The sequence below is a fragment of the Pteronotus mesoamericanus genome, unplaced genomic scaffold, assembly GCF_021234165.1.
Source record: "Pteronotus mesoamericanus isolate MK-2021 breed Mesoamerican mustached bat unplaced genomic scaffold, CSHL_Meso_final scaffold_705, whole genome shotgun sequence".
Classification (NCBI taxonomy): domain Eukaryota; kingdom Metazoa; phylum Chordata; class Mammalia; order Chiroptera; family Mormoopidae; genus Pteronotus; species Pteronotus mesoamericanus.
In genome coordinates, this window is record NW_026555326.1 from 5,937,029 (window position 1) to 5,956,698 (window position 19,670).

General features: G+C 57.2%; 1 protein-coding gene across 1 annotated transcript in view; it reads right to left on the bottom strand.

The window, feature by feature from the left end:
- The window catches only part of CNTN2 (contactin 2), a 29,895-nt gene extending 16,911 nt beyond the window's left edge, over positions 1 to 12,984 (bottom strand). Inside the window, 3 exon segments of the mRNA XM_054562830.1 lie at positions 12,760 to 12,832; positions 12,834 to 12,954; positions 12,956 to 12,984. Coding sequence (XP_054418805.1) covers positions 12,760 to 12,832; positions 12,834 to 12,954; positions 12,956 to 12,984 — 223 coding nt within the window.
- Between the last annotated feature and the right edge of the window lie 6,686 nt (positions 12,985 to 19,670).

Genomic DNA, 19,670 nt, shown 5'->3' on the forward strand with positions numbered 1-19,670 from the left:
TTGCAAGGTGGCGGGTGCAGCTGAGGAACCAAATCCCTAATTTTATTTAATTATAATTAATCAACATTTGAATTTCAATAGGTTGGGCAGGCCCTCTCTGGTCAAGTCAGCTCAGTGGATCACCCACCCTACACTCAGGTGTTGAGCGCCTGCTGCACACCTGGCACTGGGCTGTAGACGGTGTACACAGGGTCCCTCTTCCTTAAGGAGCTTGCGGTCCAGGGAGGGAGACAGAAAACTGACAGTACAAGGTGGTAAGAGCCATCATAACAGTTTAGATTCAAGGTGCAGAGGGGCCTCAGAGGGGAAGCAGGTGACACTGCCCAGGGACCATGGGGCGGGGTCTTTTGGAAAAGCTCATCTGCAAGATGTGAGAGAGGCTTGAAAGATGCGTGGGAAGTCACTGGCCAAAAGGGGAAGAGGGAATACATGTCCCTAGGGCAGGCTGTCCCAGGCGAAAGTGCCCTGGTTCTTACTAGCTGCTCTGGAACCCTTCTGAGCCCGAGCATCTGTATCTGTGAAATGGAAGGAATGTGAAGTCCCAGGGTCTGAGGGAGGCTTCAGCCTGGCAACAAACGTCTGCTGGACCCAAGTGTGGGGCGTGGCGGGGGTTGGGGGACAATGGAAGGCTTTATGATGACGGGATGGTGTGCAGGCTGCTTTAGGGACATTTTTATAAAATTCCATAGTGAAAATTCAAGAAAAAGAGGCCCAGAAAAGGGAATGTTGTGCCAGGGTCACAGGAAAAGTCTACGGCACACACAGGGCTAGACCTCAGTCTCCTGAATGTGCTGAGCCAACGGGCGTCTCGGGGCAGGTGCGTGTCTCCTTGCACACCAGCGGCCAGCCTCACCGGGCGGGGCCCAGAGGCGCACGGGGCAGAGTGCCGCGCCTGCCTCCCCGCGGGCCGGGCACTGAGCTCCGTCTGCTGGTTCACGCGGCCAGGCACACCTCGCCTTTGTGGTGTCAGGCAGGAGCCAGGCCACCCCTAATTGGCTCCTACCCCTCAATGCAGCTGGTTTCAGGCCCTCCTTGGTGGATCATGGGGGGTGGGATCCCCATTAACCAATTAGTGCCTCCCCTCCCGACGGATCCAGCTGTCAGCCCTATTCCGGGGTGGGGGCTTGGGACTTATGCTGCAGCTGAGGCCCAGCCCTGGACCCCCGGGGAGCGAGGGCAGCTGTTAAGCAGCTCTCAGAATGAGGAAGGAGGCAGGGATCCCTGAAATAGCATCCCCCATCTTCCTCCCCACCACCCATCACTGCCCTTCCCTGACGCCCCAGGCCTTGGAGATGGCGGCTGAGAGCCCAGCTTAATCCCAAGTTAATGATGGTGGTGGAGAGTAGGGACCCCTGCCCAGCTGGGACTGCTGAGAGGGAGGAAAGGGAAGGGGGGTGGCGGAGGCAGCTGGGCTGCTGGGAACCACCTTGCACAATAGCAGCTTCCAGTAACTGTCTGGGGGTGGGGGTGGCTGAGTGGGCCCAGGCACACCAATGCTTTCAGACTGGCTTTCTTCCTGTAAAAGCTTTCTCCTTGCACTCAGCGGCATACAAACCCTCACCCCAGCATCCACCTATGCCCACGTCCACACCTCTCACTGACACACGCTTCCTTACGTGCACACACCCCACACGTTCCTATACGCAGACCTCTCTATGCCACTCCAGCAGTCAGATACGCACACGCATGCGCTTGTCTAAAAGAGATGCACACACAGCTCGAGTGTTCGTGTACACTTATTTAAACACAGCCATGACTCATAATAAGAATAGCTGAGATTCTGAATGCTTGTTATCAGATCCCTGCTCCGTGGTTCTTTGTCACAACCTCTTTACAAGATAGTGACTGCCATTTCCTTATTTGACTAGTGTGGAAACTGAGACTCAGGAAGGTTAAATAACTTGCTTCAAATCACACAGCAAGAAGGGGCAGAGCGAGGGACTTGGACCCTGGCCGGCTTCACCCCATACCAGCGTCCTTAACCACAGTGGCCGTGGTCCTTGACCTCAACCCCCCTGGAACCATCAGAGGATCTCTTTCCCGTTGGAGGGAGGGAATCAGAATCCCTAGGAAGGAGGCTGAGGAGTCCAGCTCTAAAAATACCTCGTGGCCATTCTGCTTGCCTCTGGGGATGAGAGGCAGGCCCCGCGCTGTAAGGGTTTCCGTCCACATTCGTCACCCCCCCAAGTGTTGCGCCCCTCCAGGCAGCAGCCCATTCACACCTGCCCTCACACTCTACACCTTCCTCTGAAGACACGCACACTCCCAGGCAAACTCGGCCCTCCGTGCTGTCCTTGCTCCCTCATTCTCCCTGGTTCCTTGTCCTGGCATCTCTGCTCCCCAAACACAGGTGTTGGGGGCCTTGTAGAGGAAGGGGTGAGAGAGATGTGAGTGTGGGGGGAGTCCTCGTAGCCTTTCCCTGCACCAGGTGCAGCCCTAGGACAGATCTGCAAAGAGAGTGGAGCGAGGCACCTTCCTGGGAGGGGTGGGGAAAAGTGAAAGAATGTCCCACTCCTGTCTCTGGAGCCCTGGACGTGGCAAATAGGGCCCCTCCCTCTTGGCCTACCTGCATCTCTGGGTCTAAGGACCCTGGAGGCTGCCCACACCCCTTGCCTCAGGTGTTGGGGTTCCAGCATGGAGCTGTCCCCAAGGGGCCCAGGCCCCTCTCTGCTGCTCTCTCCAGAGTGGGTGTCTCCTGCTCCTTCAGGGTCCTAGACCCAGCAGCGCCTCGGGGCCCCAACACAGGCAGCTAGGCCTGGGGGTGGGGCCGGGAGGCTCCTCCCACCCAGGGGGTCATTTCTATTTTCCAGCAGCCTCATTGCCGTGAGTGCAGGATTGAGAGGCATGTAGGATGTAATGAGGACATCGGAAAGTGTGCCGGTGGAGCTCTTCCCTGCTGGGACAAGAACCCAGAACTGCAGGCAGCAGCCTCGCAGGAAGCAGGTGGGGCAGGGCCCAAGCTGGTGGGGATTCCAGAAGGATGGCGGGAGACGGGCCCTCTTTCTCCCAGGGAGGTGTTTAAGAAGAAAAGAAATGTCTATTGATTTGGGCTGGGGGTCAGGGCGGAGAGGCCAAGCGGTGGTCCCAGTGGACCCCTCCACAGGCGATGAGCCACAGGCGGCCTGAGTGCTCTGCAGCTATCAGATGGGCTGGGTCCCCAGCCCCCTCTCCAGAGTCAGCTACCTGGGCCTCAGCCAGCAGTGCCGCCTTCCGCACATCCTCCTCTTCCTCCTCTCAGCCCTCCCTCCCCTCGTCCCACTCCGCAGCACCCCCGTGTAGAGCCTTTCCTGGTCCCCCTTGCCTTTACCCTGGATGGCCCGTGCTCTGCCTCCCCGCTCCCCCGGTCCCGGTCCACGCTGACTCCGGCTGTCAGGCTGCAGCGTTGCCCTGAGAAACCGCCCCGGGTTTTGTGGCATTGGCCTAGAGCAGTGCCACCCAAGAGAGATGTTCTGTAATCTGAGCTGTCCGATGTGGCCATTAGCCCTGGAAATGTAGCTAGCACCACATTTCTCTTAATTTCTCTTCATTTTAATTGTCCCTTGGCTATTAGCTACTATATTGAACAGTGCAGCCTTCAAGGTTTCAACTCCGGGCTGATATCTTGGAGGGCTGGTTGTGCCGTAATCTTGTTGGGTGACCCAGGGCGAGCCATTCACCCTCTCTGGTCATGCCTCTTTCATCTATAATGTGGCAAAGACTCATTCCCTCTCCTAACATCAAAGCGAAGACAGGATCCACAAGCGGGGAAATTTTAGCCAGAAAATAGCCTCAAAAATGCAGAGTCAGCAATTTCTGTAGTCCTCACCAAAATAATAGCAATGATGTAACGATAGAACTATCCCTGATGGGCTTCAAGAGCAGACAAACCCTCTTACCTGAAGAGACAAGGGCCACAGCCAGCAGCAGCAGCAGGTGTGACTTCCTTCTGGAGGGTGTCCCCATGGTGGGTGTCTGGGCAGAGGCGGAGAGCAGAGGAGAAGGGCCTCAGCCCAGCACCAGGAGAGGAGAGTCCAGCAGGAGGCTAAGAGGGACCTAGGGAGGCGGGAGGCAGGGGAGGACCCGGAGCTGAGGAGCGCCCCTCCCAGCTGCACGGGCCGGCGTATCTGGGAGAGGCCGGAACTGCCCAGCTACTCTCCCTCCCCAGGGCCCTGGGGAAGGGACTTGGCTATTACCAAGGAGCTCTTCCCTGGGCTGAGTGCCTCCTACTGCCCCCCTGGGAGTCTGGCTCAGTCACATCCCCCTGCCCCGCTCCCCCGCGCCCTCAGCCAGCAGGGTGCCGCTCAGGAAGTGCAGCCGTGATTAACAGGGATCCGGAGGGATCCGGAGGGAAGGACCGCCTGCCCACTCACCTGTAGAGAACAGGGCCTGGGCCTGGATTTGGGGACCTAGTTACATCTTTCTCCAGAAAGGGCCCACTCTCCCTGTCCCTCCCCCACAGCTGCCCAGGTCGGGAGGGACAATAAGCCCCTCCGAGAGCCATACTAAGTCTCTCAGGCCCAGCCTTGTTTTTCTAGTGAGGAGGGGTTTCACTGATTCATCATGTACCGTGTGTGATGGAGACCTAACCTTGGCACCGTCAGCAATGCTCCCAGCCCTATGGGCGAAGGGACCCCTTCTGTGCTGAAAGAGTTAGTGCAGCTCCCAGGAGAGGCTCCCTCTGCGCAGAGGTGAGCAGGGACTTGGTTAAACCTTGAGAGCTCTGGAGAACCTGTTCCCTGGGACGGGGGCCACCGGGAGCAAGTCAGAGTTCCTCCCTCAGTCTGGGAGGCGGCAGCCTAGTCCGCAGAAGCGTGGGCAGGGCCAGCCTTCCCTGTAGATCTCCCCACGTCCGGGCCAACCCTCCAAGTTCTGGCATCCCAGGGGCACCCTTTTTGGTTATTTGGGTGCCATAGGGAGTCCGATAACCCAGTGCCTGCAGATTCTGCTCTTTGCCCGGCCCGCCTGCTTTGCAGACACCTAAGAGCAGGGGTAGGGGTGCGGAGGCCTGGGGCTGAGGGAAGAGGGCCTGGCTGGGGCTCTCCCACTAACTGGCTACAAGACCCATGCCACCTTTGGGTCTCAGGGTCTTCATCTGCAGAATCGTTGCTCCCTAAGGTCTCTCCCAGCTCTGAGACTGTGTGCTCCCTCCCAGAGAGTGCAGTGCCGCTGAGGGTCTGGGAATGCTGTCCCCGGGGAGGGGGTGAGGAGTGGGTGGAGGGCGGGTGCTGGGTGCAGCTGCCTTAAGACTCTGCCTGGGGTCAGTGCAGGGTCTGAAAAACGATGCAAACGCAGTATCTCCCTGTCTCACTTCCCGCTCTATCCCCTGGGAAAGAGAGTCCCCAAACCCTTTTAAACCCTCTCTGCCCAAACTCTAGCCTCATATCCGCTTCCCCTTGTCAGGAAGGGGCCCTGGGGCCACCTCTCCACGACTGCGTGCCCCTCCCTGTCCTTGCCACTTTCAGTTCCAGACCTGAACCCAGAAATTCAGCACTTTAGTCCCTGTGACATTCCCGCTACACCCCCATCTCTGTGCCTTTGTTCTTGTCACTCCACTCCCCTGCAATGCCCTTCCCAGGCTGGGCACCCTCCCCCCTCATGGCCCCATTGACCCTTCACTGCCTGCAGGCCCTAACGTGCCCCAGGAGCACAGTTAGAATTCAGCTCTGGTCTTGATTGCGCCCTGGCCCTGCCCACGGAGGTGCGGCTGCCTTCACTGGGAGGCTGCGAGCGCTCCAAGGGGAGAGGCCGGGTCTTCCTCATGTTGGCGTCACCTGTGCCTGGCAAGTGCTGGCACAGAACAGGTGTTACTTGGGCGGCGCATTTCACTGTCTGAGGACAGCTGTGCTCTGTGCCTGCAGGAGCCGGTGGGCACCCTGGTCACACTCCCGTCCCCACAGCGGAGCTGAGCAGACAGCCGGCTGCCCGGCCAGGCCGCAGTGCTCCCCAAGTGCGACCCCGGGCACACTGGCGCACTCGCTCACACCCGCATAGCCTCACGCTCCTTCTCCCACCAACACATTTACTCTCACAGGCATGCTCCCGTCTCCTTCATACACACACTCACACGCGCACCCCTTCACCCTCGCACACTCTCGCACACACACTCCCTCCCTCACACATTCTCTCTCTCTCTCTCTCTCTCTCTCACACACACACACACACACACACACTCAGGTCTCCAGGGCCGGCAGGGTGTTCAGTCATGGGAAGAGCTGGGAGTACAGCCCTGGATGCTACGCAAACGCAGGGAGCTCTCAGGATAGGGAGGCGCGGGGACCCTGTGAACTGTCCCGGGCTGTGGGCTCCACAGACAGGGTTTGGTGCCATCGACTTCATCTCCTAACAGCCTTGTGAGCTTGGACGTTATTCCCCCTGGTGGAACCTGTTTCCTCACTTGCAAAGTAGAGATTATGGCCCTTGTTTTGCAGAGCTGTTCTGAGTGTTTGATGGAATACTGGGGTGCCTGCTGGGGAGTCTTGGGGTCACAGTGGGGATGGGGCCAGGGAGAGGATGGGGCTCCGCCCTCCCCCCTTCTTTATCTCCTGGACATCTCTCCGAGGTTTCCTTGACACAAAGGGTCCCACAGGTCCAAAAACTTTGAAAACTCCCCCTCGCGCTGGTGCAGCACATCCCAGGGCTGGGCACAGAGAAGGCGCTCAATCACCGTTTGCTCATTCCTGCCCTTTGTCGGCCTGCCAGTCCTGGGGACGCAGTGAGGGGCAGGGCACTGGCGTGGGGAGGAGCCTGGGCTCCAGGCACTGACCCTGCGTGTGCCAGGGCAGCGGAGAGAGAGACCACCTGGGAGCTGTGGGCGGGGGGCTAGAGACTCTGGGGCAGGAGCTGGACGCTGCTCCCTAGCAGTGCTGACGAGGGGTGTATGTGCGCGAGCGCACATGTGTGCATGCATGTACGTGATGTTTGTGTGTGCCTGTGTATCATGTCTATGTGTGGATATGTGAGGTCTGGTCTGTGTGTCTCTGTATATGCGTGTGTTTCTGTGTGCCGGTGTTTGGGTATGTCTGGTCTTTGTGTGTGTGCCTGTGTGTTTGTGTGTGCCTATGTGTCCCTGCCCACACAGGGCAACGAGACGCAGCCCCTGCCTTGTTTTTCTTTACCTGCAAGGAGGTCCGCACCCTGGATCATTCTCCTGTACCGCGCGGTGGTCAGGATGATCAGTTTTCTCATCATAGGTAATTATTACGCTTTGTGGATAATCCAATTCTACTGCTTCTCCTAAACTTCAGCTTAACCCAGACCTTTGTCAGTGACCTCTGGGCTCAAGGACCCGGGGCACCCCTGAGGGACAGGTCTGGGGGAAGGGTGCGGCGAGGGGATGAGATCCAGGGGCACCGGGGCGGCCCCCGGGCAGTGCTGGAGGCCTGTCAGCCTGATCACCTGTGCGTGAGCTCCGCCGTGTGACAAGGTCTGGTGTGAGCACACGCACACACATGCTCACACACGGAATCCGGGTCAAGGGTTGAAGCTAATCGCTGCACTGAAGGTGAGGCAATTGGCATCCAGTCTTGCCCTGGTCCATTTTTGTTCTAGTATTTACGATCATGTGCCGGGCATGGACCTAAGCACCAGGGAGGCAGTAGTAAAAACTGCCCTTACAGAGTTCCCTGACCCATGGAGTGTCACTGCGCATGTGATCGTGCGGTACACGGACAGTCATCATCTCACACCATCTGCCCTATAACACATTCTAGAATGCTCAGGATGGAAGAGGCCTTTTGTCAGGAGCAAGTAGAGCTATGCCAGGCCCGGAGCTGGCCCTGTGAGCCCTGAGCCAGCCAAGCCTGGCCCAGGCCAGCTGCCCTGGTGCAGGGGAGCAGGCACAGGCTGGCACAGGCAGGCATGAGCTGTCACCACCGGGCGCGGGTACTATGAGGCACAAACACATGGGGGAGCGAGCGGGCTGCTGGGGGGTTCAGAGGCTCCAGGGGGAGCTGGCTGAATTGCTGGGCCCAGGAAACAAAGGGTCTGGGGACAACTGAGGGGAAAAAGGCTGAGCACTGGACTCCAGCACGCGGCAGGGTTTGCTGGCCTCGGAGCCCTACACGGAGCAGTCAGAAAATGGAAGACACACTCCTCCTAAACGCTACCGTTCGGGACACGCAGCTCCTGGCCCTGAATCTCCCCCCACGCCGGCCACCCCCCCCAGGGCCTCGAGGAGATGTGAGCACGGAGGGCTGCTTTTGGACGGGTGGTGGTAGAAAAAGGGGGAGTCCGCAGTCCAGCTGCAGGCAGAGACGAAGTGATTTATTATAAGCCAACAAGTACTGCCTGAGCCCTCCGGCCCGCACCCCGCATCCTGCAGCACGGCACCGACTAACAGGGTAGGCTCTCCACCAACCCGCCTGGCACTTGAGAGCTAGTACAGCCCTAGTTATTACATTCATTACTCAGCGTCTCTGAGCCTCAGTCTCCTGTCTGCTACATGAGGGTGACAAGGATGTAGCCACCCCAAGGGACCCCTGTGAGGTCAGCACCATTTCTGGCCCATAGTAAGTGCTTGGGGGACACAGACCTGTGTCCATGGACGCTGTGCCTGGCGTCTACTTCTACACCGTCATGACACCCAGGCCGCGCTCACACGTGTTTAGGTTACTGACAGACTCCCCCACTCTCCCCGGGCAGGCGCCGTCTTCCTCTTCTGCCCACCAGGTGCAGCGGCCCGGGCAAGCCCCAGCCGGCGCACCGCCCGAACGAGGGCCCAAGGACACACTGGGCCACGTCCAGATACCATGTGTTCATCCTCCTGGGAGCCCCTGGCTAGGTCACACACAGCGGCACTCCCAAGCGGCGCTCCTCCTCGCTCCTCCTCGGCTACCCTGCCTCCGGCCTGTGGGGGCTGGGAGGGGAGGGGAGCTCTGCCTACAGAAGGAACTGACACCTGGCACCGGGCCACATCCTCCACGAAGGTCTGAACCACACCTCGCCCTCCGGGAGGACAGGGGCTATGGTGGCCTTGTGGGGTTGCGTGTCAGGCAGTGTGGGCGCTGGCAGGAGCAGGACTGAGGCTGAGAGGCCTCAGTGAGGGAGGTGGGTGCCCTGAGCTGGAGGAGGTCCTGAGGGAGCTTTGGTTGGGCTGGGGGCCTGCTCAGTCCCCAGGGAGGGACAGGGAGCTATGCAGCTGAGTTTCTCCTCATACCCCTCTCTGCGCTCCCTCCTTCCCTGCACCCAGTTTTTCCTGGCAGGCTCTTTGTATTGGCACCTGATTCCCTGGGGCCCTGGCACTGACCACACCTGCCCTCTGGGGAAACTGGGTCCCTGTGAGTTTTCCACCTTGGCCTGCGGGAGTCTGGCCTTGATCTTCAGCCAGGAGTCTCTGCCCTCCTGCCCCCGTCCCTACCCACTGCCCTGGCGAGACCCTCAACGTGGGAAGCGGGCAGAGGGAGAGCCTTGCATGCCTCTAGGAGGAGCCGGGGTAAGGGGCAAGCGCTGCCAGACCCCAGGCTTCCTGCTCCCTGTGGGTGTGGTTTGGCAGAATGAGTGAGGGCGTTGGAAGGAGGGTCTGTTTTCAAGATGTCAGAAGTGAGAGCAATTGTTTTAATTTGGTTCTGAAGAACTAAATCAGGGAGAAATTAGCAGAGCAATTGTGCATGTCCCCTCATCTCTGCAGCGAGGAGACTCCCCCAGTTCCTAGGCAGTTTCCCCTGGCTGGTCCGGAGCCACGCCTGGTGGGGTGGGTTTGCCCCTCCTCGCAGGCTAGTTTCGGCTCTGGGGCCCAGGTGAACTGGCTTTCCGGGCTGCACAGCAAGAAGGCCGTTTCCAGCCAGACGTGGGGAGGAACAGCCTCTTGGTCAGTGAGGCTGGCAGCCATTGAGAGGATGTGGGCTGAGGGCGGAGGAGACCCAGCAGGTTTCACCTGGATGGGCGCCCCGTCTGCGTGTGGGGGTGGGGGGCGTGAGGCTCATCAGAGGAGAAGGACACAGGGGTGTGCGGGGGCCTGCGCATGTTCTGAGATGCCTTGTGTTCAGTTTTGGGGGGAGAATACCACACTCCTTTGCTTTTGTTTGTATCCTCTTTGGATAAACAAGAAAACCTGGGCTCATTTTGTAGTAAGAGAACTCATTAAATCCAAGGAAGGACTTCTTTACTCCAGGGTGATTATCATCAAGACCCAGAGCCCATGGACACTCCCATGATGTTCCAGGTGAGCAAACCTTAGCGGATGGTGGGGGGCGTTGGCCTAGGTTAGGGTGGTCCAGAAGGATGAGAGGTGGGCAGCAGGGAATGAATATTCTTATGGATTCCTAGTAACCCCTGCCTATTACCATTTGAAAGACGATAACCTGAACCTGGAAGAAATTTACAGGGTCATCAGCCCAAACCACTTCCAGGCAGGGCGGTTTCTAACCTTGGACCAGACCCCAGTTTTTCACGGCCTTTTAGAGCCCTTGGAAAGACCGTCCCACCTCGGGCTCATCTTCCTAGTGAGGAAGTGCCTCCTTCAGTCTAATTTCAATCCCTCCTGCTTCACTGGAATATTCTTTGCTCTGGTTCTTCTTACTCTTGCTCAACCCCCCGGTTCTGCCCTAGGAATCCCTCCAAAAATACAAATACCACCTACACTCAGGCATAGATTGCCTTTCAGAAGTACTTCCCTACAGGCATTTGGCTTGAGGACTTTCTGGGGGTGAAGACAGAGGATGGGCACCCTCCAGACCACCTCAAATGAGTTGCTTCCCTGAGAGCCTTGGAGCAGAAAGGTTGCCTCGGAGCCACCTGTCCTGCATGCTTGCTCCTGGGAAGTAACTTTGGTGTCAAAGACAATATGTGCAACTATCCAACCATCCCCCAGTCCTCAGAGGCCCATCCCACATGTGTGTCTCGCTTAACAACTGCTGGCAGAGAAGGTGCTGGAATGGAGTTACATAAGAAGTGAGGTCCGGAGGGGAGTGGCGTGGGGTAGGTACAGAGGGCTGGAGGTGGAGAAGCACATTTGACCAGGTGTGGGAGTGTGAGGGGGGAGAGCTCTGGGCCAGGTGGGGAGCGGAGGATGAGTGGGAATGAGAGTCACAGAGAGAACCCTGTGTTTTTGTCACTGCTCACACTGAGCACCAGGTCAGGCAGACCTTGGTGACTCTAATGTCATGGGCTCAGGGCCCCCTCCCCATCTACCTCACTTCCTGCCTCCCTTTTGCTGCCTGGGACTCCTGCTAGATCCCACAGGAAATCAGGGAGAACTTTGACCTTGCGGCAAAGCCTTGCTTGAGTGGTTCTGCAGACTGGCTAGAAAGGGTTACCTGGCGGGGCTGCTCTCTCTAAGGGCCCGAGTCCCTCCTCCCAAGGCCAGGAGTCTGGGCTCCAGCCCCCGCCCCATCCCCAGGAGCCTGGTCAAAGCAGCCTCTCTCACAGGTGGCCCGCCTTTTGCTGCCCAGGATCCCCAGGGCCTCCTCTGGACCCTCTGAGTGCAACTGAGAGGGTGACGGCTGAACGGACTGAGGGGCTCTCTGGCCAGAGGGCTGGGAGAGGAGACTGAGCCGGTGCCGACGGGCTGGGATGCTGGGCGGATCCTGCTCCTGCCTCCCTGGGGCAGAGGGGCCAGGAAGGGAGTGTGTGGCCCTGAGGAGCTGAGCTGAAAGGAAAGGAGAGGACAGTAGGGTCTCCCCAGCTGCAGGCTGGACACGGAGGGGGAAGGCAAGGGCAGGTACCCCGGGGAGCTGGAAAACCCGTCCTTCATCCAGGGCTGGGGCCCCGGGCACTCAGCGCTCCGGTCTGCCTCCATTCCCACCTCCAAACAACCTGGGCTGGCAGCTTTTCCTCTGGGGCACAGGCTCTGCTCCCGGGGGTCTGCGGCTGAAGGGTCCCTGGCTTTGTCCCGTTTAGCGCCAGGACTCTCCCCCCACAGGCACTGTCTCATCTCACTCTCCTTTCTTGCTGCCCGGACCCTGGAGCCCCTCCTGGACAGGGTGACAGGATTCAGTTCTGGACACCGGCTGGGGCTGCTGCCCCGCCCCTGGTCCATCCTGTAAGCCCCGTGGTGCTGGGGAGAGGGGCTGCCTCCTTTTTCCAGACCCCCCAAACCTGCCCCTCCTCCCTTCTGGTCCCAGCCCCTTTCCTCACCAAACTTCATGCAAATCTTTCTCTTCCACCAGTGAGGATGAGAGGGAGGGACTTGAGAAGAAGATAAGGTTGGGGAGGGGGGAAGGGAAGAAAAGGAATGTCAGCCCTGTGGTCCCAGCCACGCACCCTTCTGGATGCGACTTGCCTCCGGTTTTCCTCCTTAAGCCCCACTCCCGGGCAGGCCCGTGCCCACACTTCTGCTCCACTCCCTCCTCTGTGGAACTGAAGCAAGACTTTGCAAAGAGGTCACCCTGCAGAGGCAGACCCAGGGTGGCCTGTCTGGACAGGCAGGCTCAATTCCATCCAGGGACATCTGGGGACAGGCCAGGGTCTGGGGCCTGATCCCAAGGACTTCCTGGTCCTGGACTTGGGGCCCGGGGGGCAGGGTCCATAATCACTGTCCTCTCTGAAGGCAGTTGCTGCTCTCAGCCCGCGGCCAGTGGCCGGTGGCCGGTAGCCAGCTGGAATTCCTGGACGCACTGCTGGGGGCCAGCTTTCCGGCTGGGCTTGGCCTGCTGGGCCCTGCAGGACGCCACCCATGTAGACTGGGCGGAAGAGACTTCCAGTCCCAGTGGGGAGAAGTCAGACTGGCCCCAGCCTGCAGCTGGGGTTCCCACCCCGTCCCTGCCCCTCCCAAGTTGCAAGGACACTGAGCTCTGAGCCCCTGCCCCAACAGCGCCCCGGGAGACAAAATTGGTTGGCACCTACCTGGGGTGAAAGAGGGGTGTTGACTGGGGCAGGTGGATGCTGCCCAGGGCGGGGAGCCAGAGCCAGCCTGGCCCCCAGCCGCCTGGGCTGCCTACCTCTCCTCCCCGTTCCCTCAGCCGCTTGCTGCTGTCCGGGTGCGGTGGCGGCAGCCTCGGTGGCGGTAGCGGTGGCGGGTGAGGGCGCTTGTGTGTGTGTGCGCCCGGAGCCACTGCAGCATCTCTGCATCAAGATGTGCTCCTCCCTCTCCCAGGCTCCGCTCACTGGCTGGCTCCTGTCCTCAGCCAACGCTTGGGGGCCCTGGAGATGACTTCCTCTGCCCCCCTCCCGCCCCCTTCCCGTCCCCACCCTTCTGGCTTTACCTCATTTGCTGTCATTTAAGGACCAGGGAGCAGCCAGCGCACCCGCGTCTTCCATAATGCATGGGCAGCTCAGCTCCCGGGCGGGCAATGTCTGGCCTGCCTACCCACCCCCCAGCCCAGCCCAGGGCTGAAGGGGCTGCAGAGGCGTGGGGTGCAGAGGAAACCGAAAGTGGCTCGGGTTCTCCAAACCCCGGAGACCCAGGGAGCCAAACTCCTTGCTTCCCTAGAAATCCCCCGTTAGAGGAGGGGATGCGAATCAGAGCTCCTCTGCAGGCGAGTGGATGGGGGGCTCCGCCGTGGCCTGCCCCACGCGTTCGTCTCTGTTGTTTCTCTGATAAAAGTAATGTGGCTCTTTGTCAAAATAGCCAAACATTAGAGGAAATTTTAAAATAGATCATAAAAGTCCCTTAACAAATTTGACTTACATGCCTCCGGGTTTATTATTTTCATGTATATAATTACATGGATTATTAGTATTACTTTATAAAAAGGGATCACACAATATATCCTGATTTGCAAAATATTTTTTAACTCTAACAGATCTTGGACATCTTTCCACATCAGCTCCTATGGATCCAAACCCATTTTCAGTCATCCGGCAGTGTGATGTCATGAAAAGCTCACCAGATCGGGGGCCTGAACGTCTGCAGGGCAGGTTGGGCTCTGCTCAGTGGCTGTGTGTGCGGGGCTGAGTGCCCTGTCCTCTCTGAGCCTCACATGGAACCTGAAGGGCCGGGCTCACACTGCCAGCTCTGAGAGGCTGGGTGCTTACCCAGGTCAGTGTATCCTTCCTGCTCTGCTCCTGCCGTGGGGGCAGCAGAGAGGACCTGTGCCCAGAAGCAGAGGGACCAGCCGTCTGCGGCAGCAGCCGGTCCCATCAGGCTGCCCCTGTTGTGCCACCCCCCTCTGGTCCACCTGCTGCCCAGCTCACACAGACAAGACCAGTGAGCGGTCCAGATGCTGAAACAGCTGGCAGCCAGGCTAGCCTCAGAGTTCTAAATGGCTGTACCTGCCTAGCCCGGAGTGTGGCAATGTGTCTTCCTGAGTGGAGGGGGTCACAGCGGCTTGGGACAGACCTGGGCTGAGTGGGGGAGCCTGGGAAAATGGGAGTCGTGGCGTGGCAAGGGCCCGCTGCCCGGCCTCCGAGGCCCGATGCCTGCCGAGGTCCCGTGTGCTCTCCCGCCCCGTCCTTCCTCTCGCCTCGGAAGGGCTTTCCTCATTCTGGGACAGCTTTCTTTGTTCCACATAGAGAGACGTCTGTGCTAGGGCCATGTCTCTGGCTTCGAATGCCTCCGTACCAGTCCCTTCCAGGTGCCTCTGCCCACGTTGTCCTTGTCTGTTTGCCTGCTTTCCTGGGACTGGCACGTTGGCCCTGAGCTCCTGAGGTGAGTCTTGCCCTCTGACACCGTCCATTTCTGCAGGGCTCTGCAGAGAGGACTTCGGGTTCTTTCCAAGCAGAAAGTGGTGCCACGGGAGGGGGCAGCCCATCCGCTGCGATGGAGCCGCTGGCCGGGGGATTGGCCAACTCGGGGTCAAGGGCCTGGAGGTGCTTGCAAGGATTGCTTTAGATTGAGACAGCTGTTTTTATGACACTATTTTCGGACAGCCGCTGCCCTTGCGGTGAGGGCTTGGTCCTTGGGGAGAGCCACACTTCCCTCCCCATGGATGCAGGTGACTCGGATCTCAAATGTTCTCTCAGGTCCCTCCAGGTGGGCTCCAGCAGCTGCAAGCAGAGAAAACCGGGACTTACTCAGCATACGCCTGGATTTGGGGAGACACTTCCCGGAGATTTATCTTCTCACCAGTCCGAAGCGCTCACCTGAGGCTGGTATGGTGAATTCGGGGGATTACTGGGGCTCCTCACTGCCCGCCTCTAAGGCTCTCCTGTTTCTGATAAGAGAGTGGGGTGGGCATTTGGGGGGCCCAGGCTGAGTTTTGTTTATGGAGTCCATAATTTTGATAATGATCAAAATATTTTATAATGTCATTATTAATTTTGTGTAAATTATGTGTAATAATTTGAGTGTCTCCAATGTGTCAGGAGTTGCGCTAAGTGTTTTACTTAAATTATCCACCCAAGGGGTACGTGTTGTTATTATTACTTTCATTTTACAGATGATGCTCCGAGAGATTAAGGAACTTGCTCGGGTCAACAGTAGATGGGTGGAGAGCGTGGCTCCAGCGTCCATGGTTTGATCGCGGTGCTGCGCGCTCCAGCCGCTGCTGCCTGCCCCTCTGAGGTGGGCGCAGTGGAGCACAGGATGGTTTCCTCTGACTAGGTGCCTGCCAGATCCCAGAATCTTCAATACAGTTGATGATAAGGGGCACCACTGCTCTCTGTGGCTAATCGACACCTCCACGTTGTACAGAGCAGATTGCCCGCTCCCCAAGTGAAGTCCCTACAGGCTCCTATGTGGGGCAAAGAAAGGCCACTAATTTGCCTGTAAACATGAGGTGACTCTGGAGTGGGAAGCCCCAGAAAGCATCCTGAGGACTACCCAACCCTCTGAGACCATCTGCTCCTGCCTCCAGCAGCCCCACAAGACCCATGGCCTCTGGGGACAGTGGGGAGGAGCTGAGACCTGCCAGGGACCCAGGAGGACTCGGACCCTTGTTGGTATCTTTCCTCCTCAGTCCCAGCCTGACATCTCCTTCCCTGCCCCTCTAGCTACCAGCATCTTTGTCCCTGGTTTCAGACTTCAGTTTCTCTTCTGGACCTCCCAGGAGGCCGCATGTGTATGGAGAAGCTTCACTGTCTAGAACGGTGGGGGATTCAAGAGCCAGAGGATGTGGTCGGTCTTTGAAGGGCCTGTACTCTTTCTGGAAGCAGCCTGATAGTTGTACCAGGACTGTCCCTCTGCAGCTTCAGGGAAGGGTGACAGAGTAGGTTGGGCAGAGCTCTGAGCCCAGACCAGCTTAGCACACAGTCCTGCTGTGGATGAACCGTGTGGCCCTGGCAAGCCACGCACTTCCTCCAAGCTCCAGGTTCCTCGTCTGGAGCACTGGGATTAAGACACAGACCTCACTGAGTTGATGTGAGTGTTGAATTACACGTAAAGTGTCTAGCACGGTGCCAAGCACAAAGTAAGTGCTCAATGAATGTCAGCCCTTCCCTTGGGGCCTTTTTGGGAGTCAGACTCCCGCTCCAGTGCAGGGATGCGCACCTGCCACTGGGCCCTTCTCTGCTGCGATGGCTGTGCTGGCTTAGGGCTTGCGGTCAAGAGAACTGGACTCCTTCTCAGCTCTGTCACTCCAGCTGGATGACATTGGGCAGGCCACTGAAGCACACTTAATTGAAGGGGGATTTATTTCCTCATCTGTAAAATGGGAACAATCCTCTTCCTACTTAAGATGCTTTGAACACTAAGCCAAGTGTCACACAAAATACTGATTGTTATTCCCTACGCAGTGTCCCAAGGAAGCGGTTATCTCATTGTTGTCTCTATTTTCCCAGCACCCCCTCCTGCTTAACACAGTGCCTGGGGATAGTAGAGACTCAATGAATTTGGCTGACTGGGTGATGCGCAGAAGGGAATAATCGCTGTAACAGTTCAGCGGTGGGGAGAGAGGGAGCTGGGAGTGGGTGAAGGCTTTGGCTGGGGTGGGGGCACATCTTGCACTTGGCCCGGACAGACAGAATGGAGGAGGGGGTGCAGCCCCGGCATGGGGTGTAGGGGACTGGAAAGTACAGGATTTATGTGGGGCCGGGAGGAGCCAAGTCGGACTGGGCAGGGAGTACTGGAAGGGGAGTCGCAATACTCTGCCTGCATTTGCCTTTCTAATTTCGCTTGAGGGCCCGAAGGGGTCTGTGGCCTGAAGGGCCTAATTATTCTCTTAACCATCTCTACCCAGGGCTCTTGGAGCTTCTTTTTCAGGTTTATAATAGACAATGCTAATGTCATTATTAATATTTAATAGTAATGATGCTAATAATGCTTTGCATTTATGTGGTCTCTCCAAAGAGCTCAGAGAACCCTGAGTTCTTTTTTTATGAAACAGTTTGGCCAGTGTGAGAGGTCAGAGAGTGGGGGGGTAGGGGAAGGGAGAGTCACTGGGAAACCAGAGCCCAGAAGGTCAATTGATGGGACCAAGGTCACAGAGCAGCAGAAGTAGAGCTGGGACTAGGGCTGGGTGCTTGGTGTCTCTGGCGGGAGCTCTGCCATCGACTTCACTGCAGCAGGGTCTGAGAAGGACATCCCCGGTAGGCAGCAGCTGTGACCCTGGGTGTGGACAAGACTGCAGAGCCCTGGCCTCTGAGTGTTTCGCACTTTATTTTATACTATTTTATTTTGGTGACATTCATATAGGTTTCCGAGTGTTCTTTACTAAGCCTGCCTAGGGTGGCCAACAGGCAGCCATGACACATGGGAGCAGGCAGGGGCAGGGAAGACAATGGGACCCAAGGCCAGATTCTGCAGGCCTCCCTGAGCCTCTGCCCATGCCCCAGTTTTCCCTGCGTGTCTGATGTGTAACTTCTTGGAAGCAGCTTCCATCAACCCATGTCCAGACACAGACCTCTCTCTAATTACTCAGCCTTGTACCGACTCTGCTATCTTTATATAGTTGCACACTACAACTTGTCAGGGCCAAAAGCACACGCAAAATATATAGTTACAAAAAAGCACATTAGAATTTCCTGGCTGCTGGGTCACGTGCTATGCAGGAAGCTGCACTTACGTAATAACAAGGAGTGGTGCTCCCTGGAAGGAGACAGTGCAGAGCAGCAGGGGAGGCAGTGGGCTTTGGGGTCAGACGATTCTAGTTCCACACACTCTATTGACAGGCCATGGGACCTTAGGCTTCTCTGAGCCTCAATTTCCTTGTCTGTACAGATGAGACCTTGCCTTAAAGGGTTGTAGAGATCAGAGGAGGTAATGAACGGCAGTGGAGGGGGCACTGGAAGCTCAAGGCTCTGGCAGCCTCGGAAGGAGTGTCCAATGTAGGTGATGCCAACAACAGCGTCCAGCACAGGCCATTCCTGAAGTGTAACTTTGACGTGTCTCTGCTGGCTAGTCTCCTTCAGTTTCTGCTCATTTCAGAGTTGGCCTCTTTGGTCTTCCCATTCATTGATTCTGTAATTTACCTTATAGACTTCTGGTGAAATCCTTTTCTGTTTATAGTGGCCCAAGTCTGTTTCTGCGGCCTGCAACCAAGGACCTGGTTTATCCTCGGCCGGTGTGGCTCAGTGTGTTGGGCATCGTCCTGCAAACCAAAAGGTCACCCATTAGATTCCTGGTCAGGGTACATGCCTGGGTTGCAGGTTCTGTTCCTGTGGGATGCGTACAAGAGGCAGCTAACTGATGTTGCTCTCTCACATCAATGTTTCTCTTCCTCTCTTTTTCCCTCCCTCCCCTCTCTCTATAATAAAAAAAAAATTAAAAAAAGAAAAAAGAAGCTGGGTTTATTCAGGACTAAGAGCTCATAGCACAGTGCCTGGACCAAAGAAGTGCTAGCCAGAAGTGGTTAGAAGACTGTGGCATCCATCTGTCCATCTTTCCATCCGTCCAACAAGCAAATACTGAGCACCCCTCATACCAAGTACTGGACCAAGTGCTGGGGACACTGAGGAGAATAAGACGTTGCCTATACTCCTGAGGGGATCACAGCATAGTGATTGGACGACATGTACAAATAATCAAAATACACAATCCAGTAAGTTCTGTAACCCAAGTTTGCACAAACTGTTGTGCCTTGGCCTGGTGAGGCTCAGAAACAGGAAAAAAAAAAAAAAAGACATTTTAAATGAGCCCTGTAGGAAGATGGAGCTCACCCGGGAGATCAAGTATCCGTGGCATGGGCTGGGAGGAAGGAGGGCGTGGCTCCAGGAAGAGGGGACTGCTTATGCAAAGGCAGCGGCCTGGCGGGACATGGGGAGTTTGGGGAAGGAGTCAGTCTGCATGTCTGGAGCTGAGGGTGCCAGGAACCAGTGATGCTATGGGGAGGGAGTCAGGCCAGTCCGCAAAGCACATTATGAGCCGTGGAGGGGCTTTATAGGAGAGCAATGGGGACGGTTGGAGGGGTTCGAGCAAGCAAGAGGCAGGCTGCGATGTGTGCTTTGGAAAGGTCACCTTAGGGTTGCAGGGAGGGTGGAATGGACAGCGAGGCGGCTAGTCAGGCAGAGTCTGAGGACAGGCGAGGAGGTCCGGAAGGGTCCTGGACCCTGGGGCTCAGACCTGCACTGGCCAGCTGGCCACCTTCACTCAGATGCTCATGGGCCTCTCACATCCCTACGTGAGACCCAACCCTCCGCTCCCATGGTCAGTTTTATGTGTCAACTCGGCTGGGCTATAGTACCCAGTTATTTAATCAAACAGTGAATGAGGTATTGCTGTAAAGTTATTTTGTAGATGTGGCTAATATCTATAATCAGTTGATCTTAACTAGAGATTTCCTTCCATAATGTGTCTGGGACTCTTCCAATCAGTTGAAGGGCCTTAAAAGCACAAGCGAGGTTTTCTTGAGGAAGAAGAAATTCTGCCCTCACTGCAGCATCGGCCCCTGCCTGAGTTTCTAGCCTGCCGGCTTGCCCTGCAGAAGACGAATTGCCAGCCC